Genomic DNA, 17283 nt, shown 5'->3' on the forward strand with positions numbered 1-17283 from the left:
ATAATAATTATTTTAACAGAAGAAGGACATAGTGAGATGTATAGAGCTAAAGGGTGCTACCACATGCTATTCTGAATAGCAGTAATTTCATTTTGACAGAAGACAGGGTACCTTATAGACTAACTGAATTTCAGTTTTGAGTTATGTTGAGTCTTACTAGGACAATATTTCATTTTTAAAACTATCCACTGGGAAAATGGATATTATATATTTACAGTTTTATAATATTAAAACCTCTACAGACAACTAAAAATGAGTTTGTTCCAAAAGTTACGATCATTTCTCCTGATTTATTACAAGGTAATTTTCAGTTTGATTTCTGTTTAGATTCTCAAACTTTATGCATGGGAGACATCCTATCAGAAGAAGGTTATGGAAATTCGAGAACACGAAATAGATGTTTTGAAGTCATCTGGATACTTGGCAACTTTCTCTATGCTAACTTTGACATGTATTCCTTTTCTGGTACGTTTCTTGACTGTATACATTTTTATAATGTTGATTACTTACATATTCTCTGTCACTGTAGTATCTAAAAGCCTCACAACTGTTGATGAATTTATAATCACAAACACTGTGAGATCATGAAATACTATAATAAAAATATTTTACAGAGGGGAATTGAGGCATGGAGAAGATGTGGATTGTCCAAATTCATACAGCAAGCCAAGAATAAAATCCAGATTTCCTGAGTTTCAGTGAAGTACCATAATCAGAGGACCCTTAATCTTTCATGCAGAGAATTGCACATTCTTCTTAAAGTGATTCTTACCTTTATACCAACTAAACATTTAAGTGAAGCTTTTATTTCAGTGATCAGTTTTTAAAAATATAAGATTATGGTGTCAGAGTAGAGGTGGTATAGGCTCAAGTTCTTATGTAAGCACTAGCAGAAGTTAGGGGGAGCAACTGAGACAGCAGTCCTAGGTGTCAGCTTGGTGCGGGGAGGAAAGCAGGGGCAGAAAAATAACATCCTTTCTTGGCCAGCTGTGCTACTACTGCCAGTAGCCAAGAACCATTGCCACCCCTTGTGCTCCCACTGCCCGGGATACCAAACTGTCCTGTTATACTTCTGTCTGTAAGCAATAATTTGGTTAGTGGGGAAAAAGATATCTTAAATCTAAATTGACTATAGACAATGTAAGTCTAGTTGTGCTAGGAAATGTACTTGAGATGGACAGAAGATCATCATTTTCATGGAGCGAGGCAGAATTTTTTTGTGTGTTTCTTTAATATCTTGTGACTCAAACAAAGCTTTTCGCTTTATTCACAAAATCTGCTATCTATTTTGCCAGCTTTCTTGCTTCCTAAATAGCATAGTTACATTCAGAAGTGAAACAGGTATTTTTATGTTCCCTCTTATTGATCTATATCAAGGCAATTGCTATAGCAGAGAAATATAAACACAACTTAAGTCAATACTTTAATTTTTTTCCTGTGTACCTGTTCCCCTGAGCTAACCCAGAGAGTGTGGTGGATGTGCCAGAAAACTGAATTCATGAAGGAAAGCTGGAAATTCAGGAGTTTTATCCCTGATTTGTTACTCATTTGCTGTGCAGCCCTAGGAAAAGAATTTAGCTACTTTGGCCACATCCACACAAGCATGAACATTTGGTTCCCTGGGGACAACTAGCAACAGGACACCTTGTGCCGTCCCTAGTTGTCGCCAAGGAATGATTGTGCCACATGCCCTCTTGTGTGTGACAGGTTACCCTTGGTTAGGTACGGCAGGCCGCTGGGGCCAGCCCAGTGCTGGCCCCAGCAGCCTCACCTGAGGTCCTGGGGCTCCAGCAACGGCAATCCTGCCACTCTCAGTCTGGCTGGCAGCTGGAGTATAGTTCTGGCTATCCAGGCTCCAGTTTTGAGTGATACATGCTGCCCCTGGATGCGCTGCTCCGCTTTTTGCTGTTTTTTTTTTTTTTTTTTTTAAATGCAGGTTTTTTTGGATTCCTGGATCTCCCGGGGTCAAGCCCCCCACCCCCATGCTGCTCCCTTGCAGCGTGGAGAACAGCTAAATGTAAAGTATGTGGTTCCGCACATATTTTCTTCCCTTAACTCATAGCTGTGGCATGGTATATAAATCTGTACAAGTACTGAATGTTAATAGTTTCAGTGGTGAAACTGTAGCTGCATAATACATTAATATAATTTTAGTAACATGTCGTTTCTAGAAAATAAAAGAAAATTGTATGATTTTGTTTCATAGGAAAACTGTTGTAAAAAAAAGCACTTCCCTATGTGGCCACTGGCCAGTATACCGTGCTGCTTTTAAGAAACTTGAAAGAGCCAAACTTTTTCTTTTTTTTTAAATGAACAATGCCTTTATCTATAAGGTTCTGCAAATTAAGAAACTGAAACTACATGTCATCTAGACAGCTTAAGCAGTGGAACTGTATCAGGAATTCATTTAAACTTTCGTTCTGAATCACTTCTTTACACGAGAGAAATTATGGGTCAGAGCCTCATCTAGTGTAAAAACATTCAACTGAGGACTTAGTTTATACCTAACCTAATAGGTTTATCCCTGTATGTTGAAAGGGAGGATTGAGGTCCAGATCCTTCAAACCATGTTAGTCATTTAAATAGGCTATTCAGGATTATACAGTACAACTATATTAAAGAACCCATTTTCAAGATTTCAGTTTACAAATTGGATGGAGGGGGATGTTAAATAAAAATGAATGTGTCCTATTTTTTTAAGGCCAAAAGCAGAAATGTACATACAGTTCTTTTTATCAACTTTAATAAAAACATAAGCCTGTAAAATGCACCAATTCTGTATGATACATCTAAGTTAGTTTACATGAAGTGCAGCGCACCCATGTAAAATCTGGTGAGATTCAGCTCATTGTGCTGATTTAGGATGGTAAAATAAACTTAATTCTGGAAAATTATCCAAGCAAGGGAAAACAATTTCCTACCCAGCAGTAACTTAAACTCCTTCTCTTTTTGAGCTCAGTGATCATGTGTGCTGCTAGTTAAAATGATAGTGCATATGAACTCTGGAATATAGGCATACAAGGAGTTCTGTGGGTAAGGAAAGTACACAAATCCACATTTACAAAAGGAGAGAATTGGGCCTTGACATACTCTGGATGTGAAATTCTGTGAGAGTATTTCTATGCATATATTTAATTAAGGAATGGAATATTTTAATTATATGATACAAGAGCTTATATTTATTCTATATACCATGGTTGTATTATTTTAATTTGTTGATGATGGTATTTGGTATGTTAGTTTATATTTAACTTCCGTTAATTTCATGCTTTTATCCTTTAAGAAATCGTTGAAAAGTACAAATGGAAAAACAAAAATCCCTCTGTTTTTTTAAAGGTCTCTTTAGCTACATTTGGAATCTATTTTCTCCTGGATGAAGAGAATGTTTTAACTGCAGCTAAAGTTTTTACATCCATCTCTTTGTTTAATATTTTACGGCTGCCACTGTTTGATTTGCCAGCTGTGATCTCTGCTGTAGCCCAGGTAAAAAAACAAAATATGTATGAGCGTTGTAAAGGGTAATACGATCCTCTCTCATTTATCATCATGTGGTTTCATCTACATTTAATGGATGGCTAAGCAGCCCAGTTTTTTCGAGTCTTATGTTATTATATTAGTTGGGTGAGTAATGGAGTATTTTCATGGCTTGGATGGTAGAACTTCAGAGATAGAAGTTCTCTGATATCTTTTGAAGTATGTTAGTGTATTATGAGAAATGACTAACAGTTGTCAAAAATACTGTTGTTATTTCTGCATGTGCTCAATCTATTTTTTCCATACATGTGAAAGCATGGACAAATGCACATATGGAGTGATTTCTAAAGTGGGTGGAGGGGCTGATCCCTATAATGCAGCAGCTTTATGTTCTAACAGTTATGCATTCAGAAGGTGGAAAGTATACAAATAGAGAAAAACTACTCCAAATAATTTAACCCTGGATGAAACAGTGGCCATTTAAAAAAAAACCAAACCCGTGCATGGCATGCTTCTCTCAATATAGTCTAGGTATTTGAAGTATTGTTTAAGAATCTGAAATAATGTAAATATTTGTACTTGTTACAGACAAAAATTTCTCTGGGTCGTTTAGAGGACTTTCTAAATTCTGAAGACCTCGATCCTCAAAATATTGACACAAACTACAGTGCAAGTAAGCTGGCACATATATTTTTCATTTGCATCTTGTACACTAATTATTCAGAAATAGCAACTAGGCAGCTGCTTCTGAGTCATTGTTTCTTTCTCTTCACTGCAACAGATCATGCTGTAGGATTTATTGATGCTTCTTTCCGCTGGGATGAGAACAGTGGACAAATTTTAAATAAGTAAGAAAAAAGTACCATTTTTAATAAGTACTTTGAACAACATCTGTGTAGGCTTCACATTCTGCTACACTGCATTTCCATAGCATTTTGGTAGATGATGACATATGGTCTGCCTAGTCTAGGGGGCAGAATTTTTTTTGGTCTTAGAATGTCCCAAGTAGACGATTGCAAATCCCCAGACCACAGTCTTATGCCTCATGTCACCACTACTCCAGAAAAGGAATTCACCCAGAGTAGCAGATGTTTCCTGACATGCAGGTACTACTATAAGCCTACATCTTCAAAGAGAACGAGGCTGATATTTAGTCCCCTTGCCCATCATATTCACTTGCAGGAGGGGAGGGTATATGAATTTTACAGAGGCAGTTTCACTTTCTGCATTGCTATTCATGTTATGGGTGGCCACACAAGTACATAGGAATACAAGATGTCTCCTATATGCCCTCCCGGAAGCATACATGATCTCTTATTGTTTTTAAGTACAGCTTCCTTAATTTAACTTTGCTGGCACTGGGGTCTCCACCTTGGAAACAGTTTTTCCTTTTGTCAATATTACTGCAAGAACAACAAATTCCCAAGAATTTCTGTTTCCTAAATGGCCATGTCATAGATTTTTTCAGGTCTAGTGTTTGATGCAAATTAAGAAATGCTTAAATTAAGAGATGATACACAAGGACAAAGTTAGTACACAAAGATACATCATCATGCTGCAGAGTGTCCTGGAAAAACTAAGACAGTGGGAGTTTCAGAGAACTTGGGCAAATTTGGTATCAATATTGGCACTGCATTAGCAACCAGCTACATTGAGGAACTAGTAATGGTGTATAATACACCATCATAATGAAATGTAGTACAGAAACAAAACAGAAATGAAACAACATATCCAGCTACTCATCCTTATCTCATTAAAGTGATCTCATTTCCATCTCCTCTTCCTACTGCTGCTTTACATTCAACCAAACACCAAGTCCTAAATGCATCGCAGAAGTATAATTTCTCTACAAAAAGCTCAATTTTGCATGTGTCAATTCATTGACAATACAGTAGTCTTTTAATGCAAAAATGCAAGAGATTTTGAAACTGCATTCATACAAAAACACTGCTGAGAAGGTTGTTATGCCTATGATTCAGTAATCTAATAGAATTTAATCCTTTTGGAAACAGAGAGCATAAGTTGAATCACTATCTTAATATTGTAAAAGCAGATGTACTAAGTACAATAGATGGGTCACTATGAAGAAGCTGTAAAATAGATTTTTGTGAAATGTAGAACTTTATTGCAAAAAATGCTTGAAGGCACATCAAGCATTAGGAAGGTGGGTAATAAGACTGATGCTCTACAAGACAGAAATTAGGGGTTGTCCTATTCAAGGTGCCCACAATATATTGTGACCAAATGAAACTTTAAAACTTTTTAAACATGCAAACACATGCAGCTATTTTTGCAAAGCCATTGTTTCAGGGTTCTGAGGAGTACAGAATCTTTTAGAGTCAGAGATGTCCAAACAGAAATGTTTGTTTCCTCAGTCACTGTAGGGGTAGATTGAGTATTTTGTCCTTCTGAGCATCTGCTACAGGGGGATACTACTCTGTAAACAGCACAGTGTTGACAGGGGGGATAAATGGTGTCTGTCTGTCTAAACATTTCTAGTCTGAATGTGAGGATCCCAGAAGGTGCTTTAGTTGCTGTTGTTGGACAAGTTGGATCTGGAAAATCATCTTTCCTTTCAGCTATTCTGGGAGAAATGGAGAAACTGGAAGGAACAGTCCAAAGAAGGGTAAAGTCACTTTTTAAAAAAAAAAAAATCACTATAATTATACTATTTATATAGGGTTGCTTCAGAGAATTAACTATTTTTATTCATAAAAAAATGCATTGGCAGTTAAATATTTCTGAGACACCGCCAGCATGTTCTTCTGAGAAAACTGGGATAAAATTCACATTGCTTATTGTTGGATGATGTGTAGCTTCTTACACAAAAGGTAATATGATATAGCTCCTTTTTATTTAAATGTATAATTATTCACTATAAAAATCCTTAAGGATTTCGGTCATGTATCCTGCTAAGGATTTAAGCATGGCTGATCTGGAACAGTGATAAAATTGTGACCATATGTAGGAGTGACTGTTTTTTGCACATGGCCACAGTGGATTATTCTTAGGGAAGGAAAAGAATCATGGTACATATTACAATTTGCAATTTTATGAAATGTTAGACAGTATTAAAGTTAGAACATGATGTGAGCAGTTGCACATTAAAAAGTTAATGCCATCTCTAATGTGCAAAGGTCTGATTTGCTGCTAGAGGTCTGGTGAGCAGGGATGTGGCTAGGAGCTACCAAGTCTGCCCAATGGCTGCTCAGCTGTAAGGCTCTGTAGTGGTTCTCTGTTCACTAACCCTCCCCCACAGCTCCCTGGCAGCCCTCCAGTTACCTGGCACCTCCCCTATCCTCCCTACCCCTTCTCCCCCTATCTCCCCACTTACCCATGGCTGTCCCTTCTCTGTCTGTTTGTGGCAGTAGAGTTCTGGATGATGAATCTAAGTCATCTGCCTTGTTGGGGGAGGACGGGAAGAACTGGGAGTAGTGCATCCTGGGATACCAGACCTCAGATTGTATTCACCCCTTGTAGCAGACTTACTACTGCAACACAAGCTGCTTAACACCAGCTGCAGATGATCATCTCTTGAAGAGGCATAACTTTGAGGTGCTTAGAGGGCACTTAGCTCATCTTTTCCCATCGTAGTGCATGAAGACTCCTGTCGTAAGACCATTTAACATCTAACAACACCCTTTTAAAAGGAGGGAAACAGTGTAGGTTTAGGAAAGGGAGCTAAACAAAAACTACTGCTCAGGAGTTAGTATCAGCTCATAGGGTGGCAGATAATGTTGCAAGAATTCTATTAGTTCCTAGTAAAATTAGTAGATTCCTAGATTAATCCCCCAAGGGACTATAGGTACTCCTCTTTTAACGTTGTCCTGGCTAATGTTGTTTTGTTATTACATCGCTGATCTAGTAGAGAACATACTTGTTTAAAGTCGCGCAATGTTCAGTTATAATGTTGTTTGCCCACCGCCTACTAGTAAGTAACTACCGTGACGTAACTGGATTCTCTTAACATCATTTTGCTTAAAGTTGCATTTTTTGAGAACGTAACTATGACGTTAAGCAAGAAGTAGCTGTATTGTAATCATTTAGTCAGGTATAGTTCTAGTCGTCAATTGGTATTTTCATCCAGTTAGCTCAATAACAATATGTGAAAGCCCAAAATAAGTAGCCACAGTAGCATCTGGAAAGAAGTACTACACTCTATTATTACAGCTTGAGCAACCTATTAAAATGAGTTTTACTTTAAAAAATGCAAACTAAATCAGATCATGGTTGGAGAGTGGGGTTGTCATATCCAAAATATGGTCCCAGTTTTTGGTATCTTTGTGTGAGGCAGATCTTAGGACTGAAAAAGTTGCCTAGTGTCACACTGGGCACGTCTATATGTGCCCCTGTGGTGCTGCTGTTACTGTGCTGTTATTTAATAATTCCTTTTGGAAGTACTAAGTGATGGTGCAGTAACAGCCTGCACTGTCGTGCCAGGAGCACACAGTTCTTTTTAGCTACTATGTTGCTGTAGTAATAATGCCTATAGCAAGGGAGTGTGTTGCTACAGTGACGTAGTTGCGGCATCACAGTTTGCGCCCACCAACCCTGTGTCGCTGTAGCATGTTGCTACAGTGACAGCATCTTGTGTAGACGTGCCCATTGATAACCATCATGCTGAAACATCCTGCATTCCCATCCAGCCGTGCATCCACCATAGTATTGTATTGCATGCATGAACAAATAGTCTCTGGTTAAAAGGTAGCACCCCACTAAGGCAGCTACAGTCTTGGAGCTAGTGCATGGAAATGGACAGAGCATGTTTTATATGCCACTGTATAAACATTACCCTCAGTGATACTACTCAAAAGTAGGTTTTAAAAGTCAATCCAGGTAGAGGTGACATAACTGGGCATACCAATCAGTGTGTAGGTGTCTTCTAAAAATGAATCTTTTAGGCAGTCTGGTCTGTAATAACTGACTTCTTAGAATGATAACACAGTTTGATAAAGCTGATATTTTGGAGCCGTTACTTTGAGGTAATGTTTGAACAACCATGTCTTTAAAATTCTGCCCTTCCCCTTGAAGCCCTGTTCAAGTGAGAGCATATTTATTTTTCTTTTCTTTCTTTTTTAGGGCTCGGTGGCCTACGTTTCCCAACAAGCTTGGATTCAGAATTCTATTTTACAGGAAAATATTCTCTTTGGCTCAGGTCTAAACAAGCCATATTATGAGAGGGTTTTGGAAGCCTGTGCTTTACTACCAGATTTGGAGCAATTACCAAATGGAGATCAAACAGAGATTGGAGAAAGGGTGAGAGAACTTGAGTCATCATAGGTCACTCAGCTGAGCTAATGTTCACACATGCTTCCAACTGTGTTTAATCTGCTAATTAGTGTGTAACATGAAAAATGCTGGAAAGGATGACTAATCAGTGCTTCATCCAGTAGTCTTGGCCCAGCTCCCCAAAAAAATTTAGGTAATTAACCCCATATTTAGGCATTAAGAAATCTTGTATGAAGTAGTTGTCAGAATACTTTTGAGGATCTGTTGAAAGTAGGTGCTTGAACCACCTCTGATGGTAGTCTATACCAAACCTTGAGGGCTCAGACAGTAAAAAAGAAGTTCTTCCTTATGTCTAGCCTAAAATGGTCATGAAGGAGTTTGTGACTGTTCGACTCATCATCCCGTGGGGCGCTTTGGTGAACAAACGTTCTCCCAGATCCTGGTGGTCACCCCTGATAAACTTATAGGTGGCCATCAGATCACCCCTGAGCCTGCGCTTTTCCAGGCTGAAGAGTCCCATGGGTCTCAGCCTGTCATCATAAGGTTTGTTTTCCTGACCTCTGATCATGCGCGTGGCTCTTCTCTGCACTCTCTCAAGCTTCTCCACATCCTTTTTGAATTGTGGAGCCCAAAACTGGGGCCCAGTACTACAGCTGTGGCCTCACCAAGGCCGAGTACAAGGGGAGAATGACGTCCTGGGATTTGCTTGAGAAGCATCTATGGATGCAAGCCAGCATTTTGTTCATTTTACTAGCTGCAGCATCACATTGAATGCTCATGTTCATCTTGTGGTCAATCATGACCAAGTCCCTTTTGTCTGCAGCGATAGCCAGCATAGCATTGCTGAGCCTCTAAGCATACTGCAGGTTTTTCCTCCCAAGGAGGAGAACCTTGCATTTTTCTGTGTTAAACACCATCAGGTTCTCATCCACCCATTTCCTGAGCCTGTCAACATTTGCCTGAATCACCCTCCTGTCCTCAGGTGTGGATGCTTTACCCCAGAGTTTGGTGTCATCATTGAACTTCGCTAGTCCACTTCTGACACCAATGTCTACATCATTAAGGGAGATGTTAAATAGTATAGGCCCTAGGATGGAGCCTGGAGGGACCCCACTGGGCACAATGCACCACAACGATTGACTTCCATCAACCACCACCCCCTGGGTTCTACCACAGAGCCAATTCCCCAGCCAGCATGGATCGTGGTGAGGCCAAGGCCAGTTAGCAAATTTTGCCAACAAGTGATTATGGGATACCAGATTGAAGGCTTTTTTAAAAAGTCAAGATATACAACATCAATCTCTTCTCCTTTGTCCAGGTGATAGGTTACCTGGTCATAAAAGGAAATAAGTTTGGTCAAGCAAGACCTACCCACAACAAACCCATGCTGGCTAACCCTCAGGATGTTGCCATCAGCCAGTCTGTTAAGAACAGCCTCTTTGATAATCTTTTCCAAGACCTTCCCCAGGATAGGGGTCAGGTTGACAAGCCTGTAGTTTTCCAGATCCGCTTTCCTCCCTTTCTTGAAGATAGGCACATTGGCCTTCTTCTAATCTTCGGGCACTTAACCAGAGCGCCAGGAGTTCTCAAAAATCCATGCCAGTGGCTAAGCTATGATGCTAACCAGCTTCTTGAGTACCCTGGGGTGTAAACCGTCAGGGCCGGCTGACTTGAAGGTATCCAGCCTCTCAAGGTGTTTCTTCATGAGGTCAGCACTGATGAGGGGTAAAGAATCTCTCTCGCTGGGCCTCCCTGCCCCATAATGGGCAGGGGCATCCCATGGGACTGGTGAAAGACTAACGCAAAGTACCCATTTAGCAAGTTGGCTTTTTCCTGGGCATTGGTTGTCAGTTGTCTCATCTGGTTTAGCAGGGGTCCAATGTTGCCCTTGCTTTTCCTCTGGCTCCCCACATATCTAAAGAAGGACTTTTTATTGTCCTTGATACTTGTAGCTAATTGGAGTTCCATCGCAGCCTTGGCTTTCCTGGTTCACTCTCTGCAGGTCCAGACCAGTGCAGAGCATTTCTCCTTGGAGGTAGATCTAATCCTCCATCTTTTGTAGGTCTTTCTTTTTAGATGCAGGAGGTCTGCTAGTTCCCTGGAGAGCCAAGGGGGTTGCTCTGCCCTTTTGCTGCCTTTCCTCCGAGATGACTTTGCTTGTGCATCCAGGATTGCTCCCTTGAGGAGCAACCACTGTTCCTGAACTCCCCTCCCCTTTGGGTTGTGGCCCTGTAGGGCCTCACTGACAAGCCTCCTTAGCTTGTAGCAGTAAGCTTTCCTGAAGTCGAGGACTTCTGTATTGCTGACTGACCTGACAGCTTTACGGCGGATGGTGAAGGTGATCAGCTCGTGGTCACTGTCACCCAACTTCCCTTTGATCATTAGGTCGCTGATTAGGTCAGCCCCCATTGCCAGTACCAGGTCAAGCAGCGCTTTACCTCTCAGCGGCCCGTAGACTTCTTGAGTCAGATAGAGGTTGTCCACGCATGAGAGAAAGCTTTGCGACCACTTGGATTTCGCCAAGCGCTCTTCCTGTGAGATGTCTGGGTAGTTGAAGTCTCCCGTGACAACCGTGCACCAGGAGCATGCAGCCTCAGCCAATTCCCTGACAAACTCCTGGTCAAGCTCTTGATCCTAGGTAGGGGGTCTGTAGTAGACTCACACCATTGTGTCCCTTGTGCCATGTTCCCCATGGATTTTAACCCAGAGGGTCTCCAGTTGTTCACCCTGAGCGCCAGTGTCGGCTTGCAGGGATGCATAGCTTTCCTTGACCCCCGCCCCTTTTGCCGTCTATACCTGTGGCCCAGTCATGGGTGGAGTCCCACCAGGTCTCCATTATCCCTATGACATTGTAATTATTTGTGTTTAGCAGCTGGTGTTAAGCTTGTATCCATATCAAGATTTATCTTCAAAAAATAAATTTTTTAATAATGAAAAGATGAAGCCAGATGTCATTGTTCCAGCAGTTTTTTCATGCCAATTATTTTGGCCATTCTGATAAGGAAAAAATCTGAAATGTTATGAGACAGACCCATTTTCAGATTGGAATAATGATGAACGGTAATACTAAAACTTTAGTAGTTATGCATTTTAAAATACCAACAAAAGAAAACATTCAGGTAACACTTAGCTTTTACATATCATATTGCATAGAAAATGCTGATCTATCCCAGAGAAGGAACCAGAAGCTTATAAACAGTAGAACTAATGTTTCTGTTTTCATTACAGTGGTTAACAAGGGCATTTCAGTGTATTAGGGAAAAACTGTTCATGTGCATTTATACTTGAGCTGGCTAATGGTGACAGGCTAAAATTGCTCTATCTTCTTGTGGAATTGTTTCTCCCAAATGTCACTATTCTGGTTTTGATTTGTTGTGAGACAGGCAAGGAAATATGGTTCCAGAGACTCTACCTATTTAAATACAATAAGTACCATATTTTGCCTGTAAGATATGACAAAAGAATGTTTTTCTGTTACTAGGGCTTCAAGACTGGTATGCGTTCTTAGTCTGAAGACTTTACTTATAGCTAAAATACTTGAAGCTACTGCCATACTAGTATCAAACGAGGGAGTTTCCTTTATCCAGAATGTTGAAACTTACATGGCAAAATTGAAACTCTCAGCTTTACCCTTTTTCCCAGTTTATGCACAAAGATGCAGACTGCAAATTACTCTTCCTGCTCTTTCAAAGCCTAATTGTTTTCCCATTGTTTATATATATAAAAAATAAAGAATTAATTCATATTTTTCCATGCCTGCTTATAGCACTTAGAGATCTTACATGGAAGATACTGGGGGGATCAGAGAGGAAAATCATAATCATAGGCTCTTACAATAAAGTGAGGCAAACATTAGGAACCATCTGTAAATGGATTTATAGCCAATTATAAAGAAATATACCTGGTTTATAGTTAAGCTGTGTCCCTACAGTAATGCTCTGCTATTCACTTACAACAGCAGTTTTAACCTGTAAAAAAAATGTTTAAATAGTCTTTATAACCTTCAAGCAAAATGAGAAAAAAAAGTAAATCATATATAAGTACAGAAAAGCCTCCAATAGCATGAAAGATGTTCTATATCTATCAGGAAAATATAGAAATTATCTCCTTTTGAGACTATTGATATGATCTGTTTTCACAGACATTAGTTAGACATACAGGTTTGCAGTGATAGTAAATCAGGTTCATAGCTCCAAGGGTGATTGTCTATTTTATGGAATTTTCAATGATTATATTGCGATAGTCATATTTAGGAATGAAGTAATAGCTGAAGAAGTTTTTAAAAAAACAAAACAAAAAAAAAAGCTGTGTCAAGTTTGATCTACTGATGTATTTTCTCTTCTTAGGGAGTTAACATAAGTGGCGGGCAGAAACAAAGGGTGAGTCTGGCTAGAGCTGTTTATAGCAATGCGGACATATATCTTCTGGATGACCCGTTGTCAGCTGTAGATGTACATGTTGGAAAGCATCTTTTTGAAAAGCTTATTGGGCCCTCAGGGCTCTTAAAAAACAAGGTAAACAAAGCAGACTTTTTTTCAATATTGGTGATACTTCATATAAAGTTAACAGCAGACTGAGAGGCTTCAGTCACGTCTGTGTAGGTGGCAGAGATTTAGGAATGCCAGTCATTCACCATTTCAGGTGTATTTAGGAGAGCTGCAGCATCCAAGTTTCCCCTAAAGCAGAGATTTCAAAACTTTGTACTTCACTGCGACATGAGCTCTTTCCTATTCTAGAAATATCAGATATAATATATCAGTCTGAAGGACCTTGTGGACAAAGCAGCATTTCATAGTTACTTAGTGTTTATTGTAATTAATTGTACTGTGTTTACTCACATACCATACTCACCTTTCCACAAAAATTAGCCTTCCAAAATTGAGGTGTGTGTTTAAGTGAGGAAACTGATGTCCACACCATAATGGAAGCATTGGGATGCTTGAATGGCTGCATACTTACCTCATGGTTGTATGCAGGAGAGGCTGTACAACTGCACATTTAACCCTGTCACACTTGCTGTCAAATTGATGCTGCCCATTTAGCAGTGGCTCTGACAAGGTTAAATCTCTAGTTGTATGGCTGCAGTAAATAGATGAGTGATGCTGATGATAGCATTCTGCCTCTCCTGCATTCAGCAATGGCAGGCAAGATTCTGGAAAAGGCCTTTTTTTCCTTTATTTGGCCTTCCAATGGTACATGTCTTATTTCAGGGAGGCAGGGGGAAGGTGGTATGCAAGAAAAATATAGTAATAATAATAGTTTCTTCAGCATGCCTGCTTTAGAGGCCATGAGAAGGAAATTCTTATGGCACTTCTTTATGTAATCCTCATACTAACAATACTGTTGCTGACATAGGATCTATACTGTTGCTACATACAGTGTTTTCACATGAAAAGAATTAAACTGTTCTGTGTTTCAGACTCGTATTTTAGTGACACACAGCTTGGCATTTCTGCCTCAGACAGATCTTATAATAGTAATGGAAAATGGAAAGATAGCAGATATGGGAACCTACCAAGAGCTGCTTTCAAAAAGAGCCAATTTTGCTGAACTACTACAAGTCTTCAGCACAGAAAACAAAAATGAAGAAACACTACCAATAAAAAGTGACTGTATGTAGTATCTTTGCATATATCATGTTTTTTAAAGATATAACTTTCCACATAAGTTGCTAAAATGTTATTTCCCACTGTAACAGGGGGTCATCTCTAGGGCTGGCCATGAAGGCTAAGCAAATTCTTTACACCCTGTCCTCAGGGCTTTCCACCCTTCTTTTACCCACCACGCCTTAATATAAAGCATTATTAAAGCATGGGGGGCTGCCCTGATCTTACACGAACTTAAGGACCCCAGGCATGTTAGGGGTCCATGCCTTAAGGGTTAATTGCATGGCTCCAATCCTTCCGTACACCATGCCTCACAGGTGTTTTGAGTCACCAGTCGGTGGGACACTTGTCCCTACATCTCCAGGCCATTTTAGGCCTTTCTTCCTTTGTTGGGATTTTAACCTTCCCAGCTTCCTCTCCTCTACTCTGCCTGGTCCCACAGCTATGGCCCACTGTTCTAGGCCCGGCCCCTGAGCCCCAGCCCTGGTTTTGCCCCTCTCAGGTGCCAGGCCTCCAGCCCCTGTCTCCTCCCTGCTCTGGGCTCAATGGCCCCATGCTCTACTGTGCTCTGCTCTGGGCTCTGTATCTGCTCTACCTGAACCTGCCCTCAGCAGGGCTCAAGACAGTCACATGCTCCTAGGACAATAATGGGACCTCCAAAGCAGCCCTGTGGTTCTCAACCCAAGCCACCAGTACACCTTAAATTAAAACACTTCAGCCTTCTGTTAGACACCCAAATTCTTGCCAGGATTAACATGAAATAAAGACCACCTGCCTGCATAATAGGCATCTCTTACTCTCTACCCTGGTAGCTCTTTATTGTTCCCAGGCCTGCAGAGATGCTTTCTTCCAGCCCTACCAGGACCCCACCATGTAAGCAGGGCACAAGCTGTGGATGCTGCCTAACGAGGGGGTGAGGGAAGAATGGAGCCAGGGGTGTGCATCACTCCCCCACTTTCCATGCAGTGCTTCTGATCCCAGCAGCAGGAAGTGGTGAGCAGCAGTGACAGGGCTGTCCCCCCTATGCTGCTACCAGGAGCTCTGTATCCTACAACTCTCAGGGTCGGTGTCCTGGACTGGCTTAATCCTAGGGTTTATACAACTGTGGCCTGAATACCTCTTTTGTCATGTGATGCCTCCAGTCAGCTGACCCAACTACAGGGCTGTCCTTCAACACCTACTCTGCTGGCTGCCTGTGCTATAAAGTCTCTGCCCTGAAAGGTACCACACCGCTTCTTCAGTAACAGAGCCAGGATTCCCCGTTACACCCACTCACCCTCATTTCTGTGAACTTAGGCTAGCAATAGACATTGCTGAATGATGTGGATCAGCTGTGCCACAATGTGATGTGGCACAGCTGATCTGCTTCACTGGGTGAAATGTACATCATCCCTTATCCTTCCCTTGGTGGTGCAGGACAAGGGGTGATATGATGTCCGTGCTCAGCCAGACCTGCCACTTGTTTTGGGTCAGACTCAGCAGGGAAAGCAGGGCTTTCTTCAGCCAGATGTTGGACATGGGTCTGACCAAGCAGGGATGGGCTTGTTTCTGCACAGCCATGCCCCCGCCCCAGATTTGACTCTGTGGGGAACCCTGACTTCCCACTTATGGAGAGACACCCTGAGATTACATGGGGTGCCCCTCTAGGTAGGGAAAGCAGGCAAGTACTCTCAGGGCTTGAGGGCCTCTCAAGCCTCCAGAGCACCTGCCTGGAGTGGTGGGAGAGCACAAGCCACTCTTGCTGCTTGTACTCTTTCACCACAGATGTAGTAGACGTCCACCACAATGAAGCTGCAGAGTATTACCACCTTTTTGAAATACTGTTATCCCTTTCAGTGACACAACAAAGGGTATCAACATTGCTTTGCTCTGCATTTGTCACCATAAAATTTTGTATGGTGGCACAAATGAGGTGTCGGGAGATGTCTGTTTCCACCCTTAGCTCTTTGTCACAGTAGAGCATGGAACGGGAAGTTTCCAGCCAAGAGTATCTTTTTATTCCCCTTATAAATACACAAAGGAAGTGATTTTTACTTCAGAGGGATGTTGCCTGAAATCCAAGGGAGGAATTTGTCCCTTTCTGTAGTGCAGGATGATCAGTTAGTGCTTTTGTTGTGGTTTATCAAGGCCTCTGTGGTAGTGATATGTGGTGTGGAGGGAAAAAAAAAAATCAACATTTGCCTAATGAAGCATATTAAGTTCAAAAGAGAAAGGAATAATGTTCTGAATTCTAAGAGAACTTATTAAAAATCAGAGGACATTTTATACAACTCTAACTAGAGATAATTAAAAAGCACTTAATTTATACTATGGGACTGTAATAAACATAACCCATAGCATGCAAAACTCTCTCCATGTTCATCTGTAGCATGTAGTAGAAGTGTCTGGTGTTAATAGATACAAATAAATGCGTAACGTTTGTGCTGAAAGCACCTTTGTTCTACATAGAAAGCAGAGGTTTACTTTAACAGAGCTGTGATAGAGACTAAGCAAAAACAGGAAAGGAACAAAAAAGTAGCTTTATTTGTTTATTCTGTTCTTATGTATAATAGCCTAACATGGGAAACTACAAGTGTGGGGAATAGCATTGACTCCAACATAAGTATAAGCTGCAGGCTCAATGGAGAGGTCAGTGTCTTCCTCCTGCTTAAGAGAGTTTCTACTTCTATATCTGCTTGTCTTTGTTCTCCTGTTTTTGCCAATTTGGACTCGCCTTAAAAAACTATTCCAGGGAGCAGAGTACAGGATTGGACATAGAGGCTGTTGACAGACATAGGGGGGAAAAACAAACCAACAAACAAAACTTTACTGGAAGAGGAAGTGCATTAGTCTGACCCGGCTCCCCAGCATCTGTATAGATTGGGCGCGTCAGTGGGGCATTTTGGTGCTTCTATCTAAAGCTCATTCAACCAGTTTTGGATAAAAGCACCAAAAATTCCCACTGAAGTGCATGATCTATATAGACATTGGGTGA

The 17283-nt window shown here is 40.9% G+C and overlaps 1 protein-coding gene across 2 annotated transcripts in view; it reads left to right on the plus strand.

Moving 5' to 3' along the window:
- LOC109305701 (multidrug resistance-associated protein 1-like) overlaps positions 1-17283 on the plus strand; it is a 61503-nt gene that overhangs the window by 21159 nt on the left and 23061 nt on the right. For both annotated transcript variants that reach the window (XM_019528750.1, XM_019528751.1), the window contains 8 exons: positions 328-465; positions 3337-3483; positions 4063-4147; positions 4256-4322; positions 5974-6100; positions 8554-8730; positions 13050-13217; positions 14123-14315. In XM_019528750.1, the coding sequence (XP_019384295.1) occupies positions 328-465; positions 3337-3483; positions 4063-4147; positions 4256-4322; positions 5974-6100; positions 8554-8730; positions 13050-13217; positions 14123-14315 (1102 nt within the window). The remainder of the gene's footprint in view (positions 1-327; positions 466-3336; positions 3484-4062; positions 4148-4255; positions 4323-5973; positions 6101-8553; positions 8731-13049; positions 13218-14122; positions 14316-17283) is intronic.

The sequence above is a fragment of the Crocodylus porosus genome, unplaced genomic scaffold (genome assembly GCF_001723895.1).
Source record: "Crocodylus porosus isolate Cpor-Errol unplaced genomic scaffold, CroPor_comp1, whole genome shotgun sequence".
Lineage (NCBI taxonomy): Eukaryota > Metazoa > Chordata > Crocodylia > Crocodylidae > Crocodylus > Crocodylus porosus.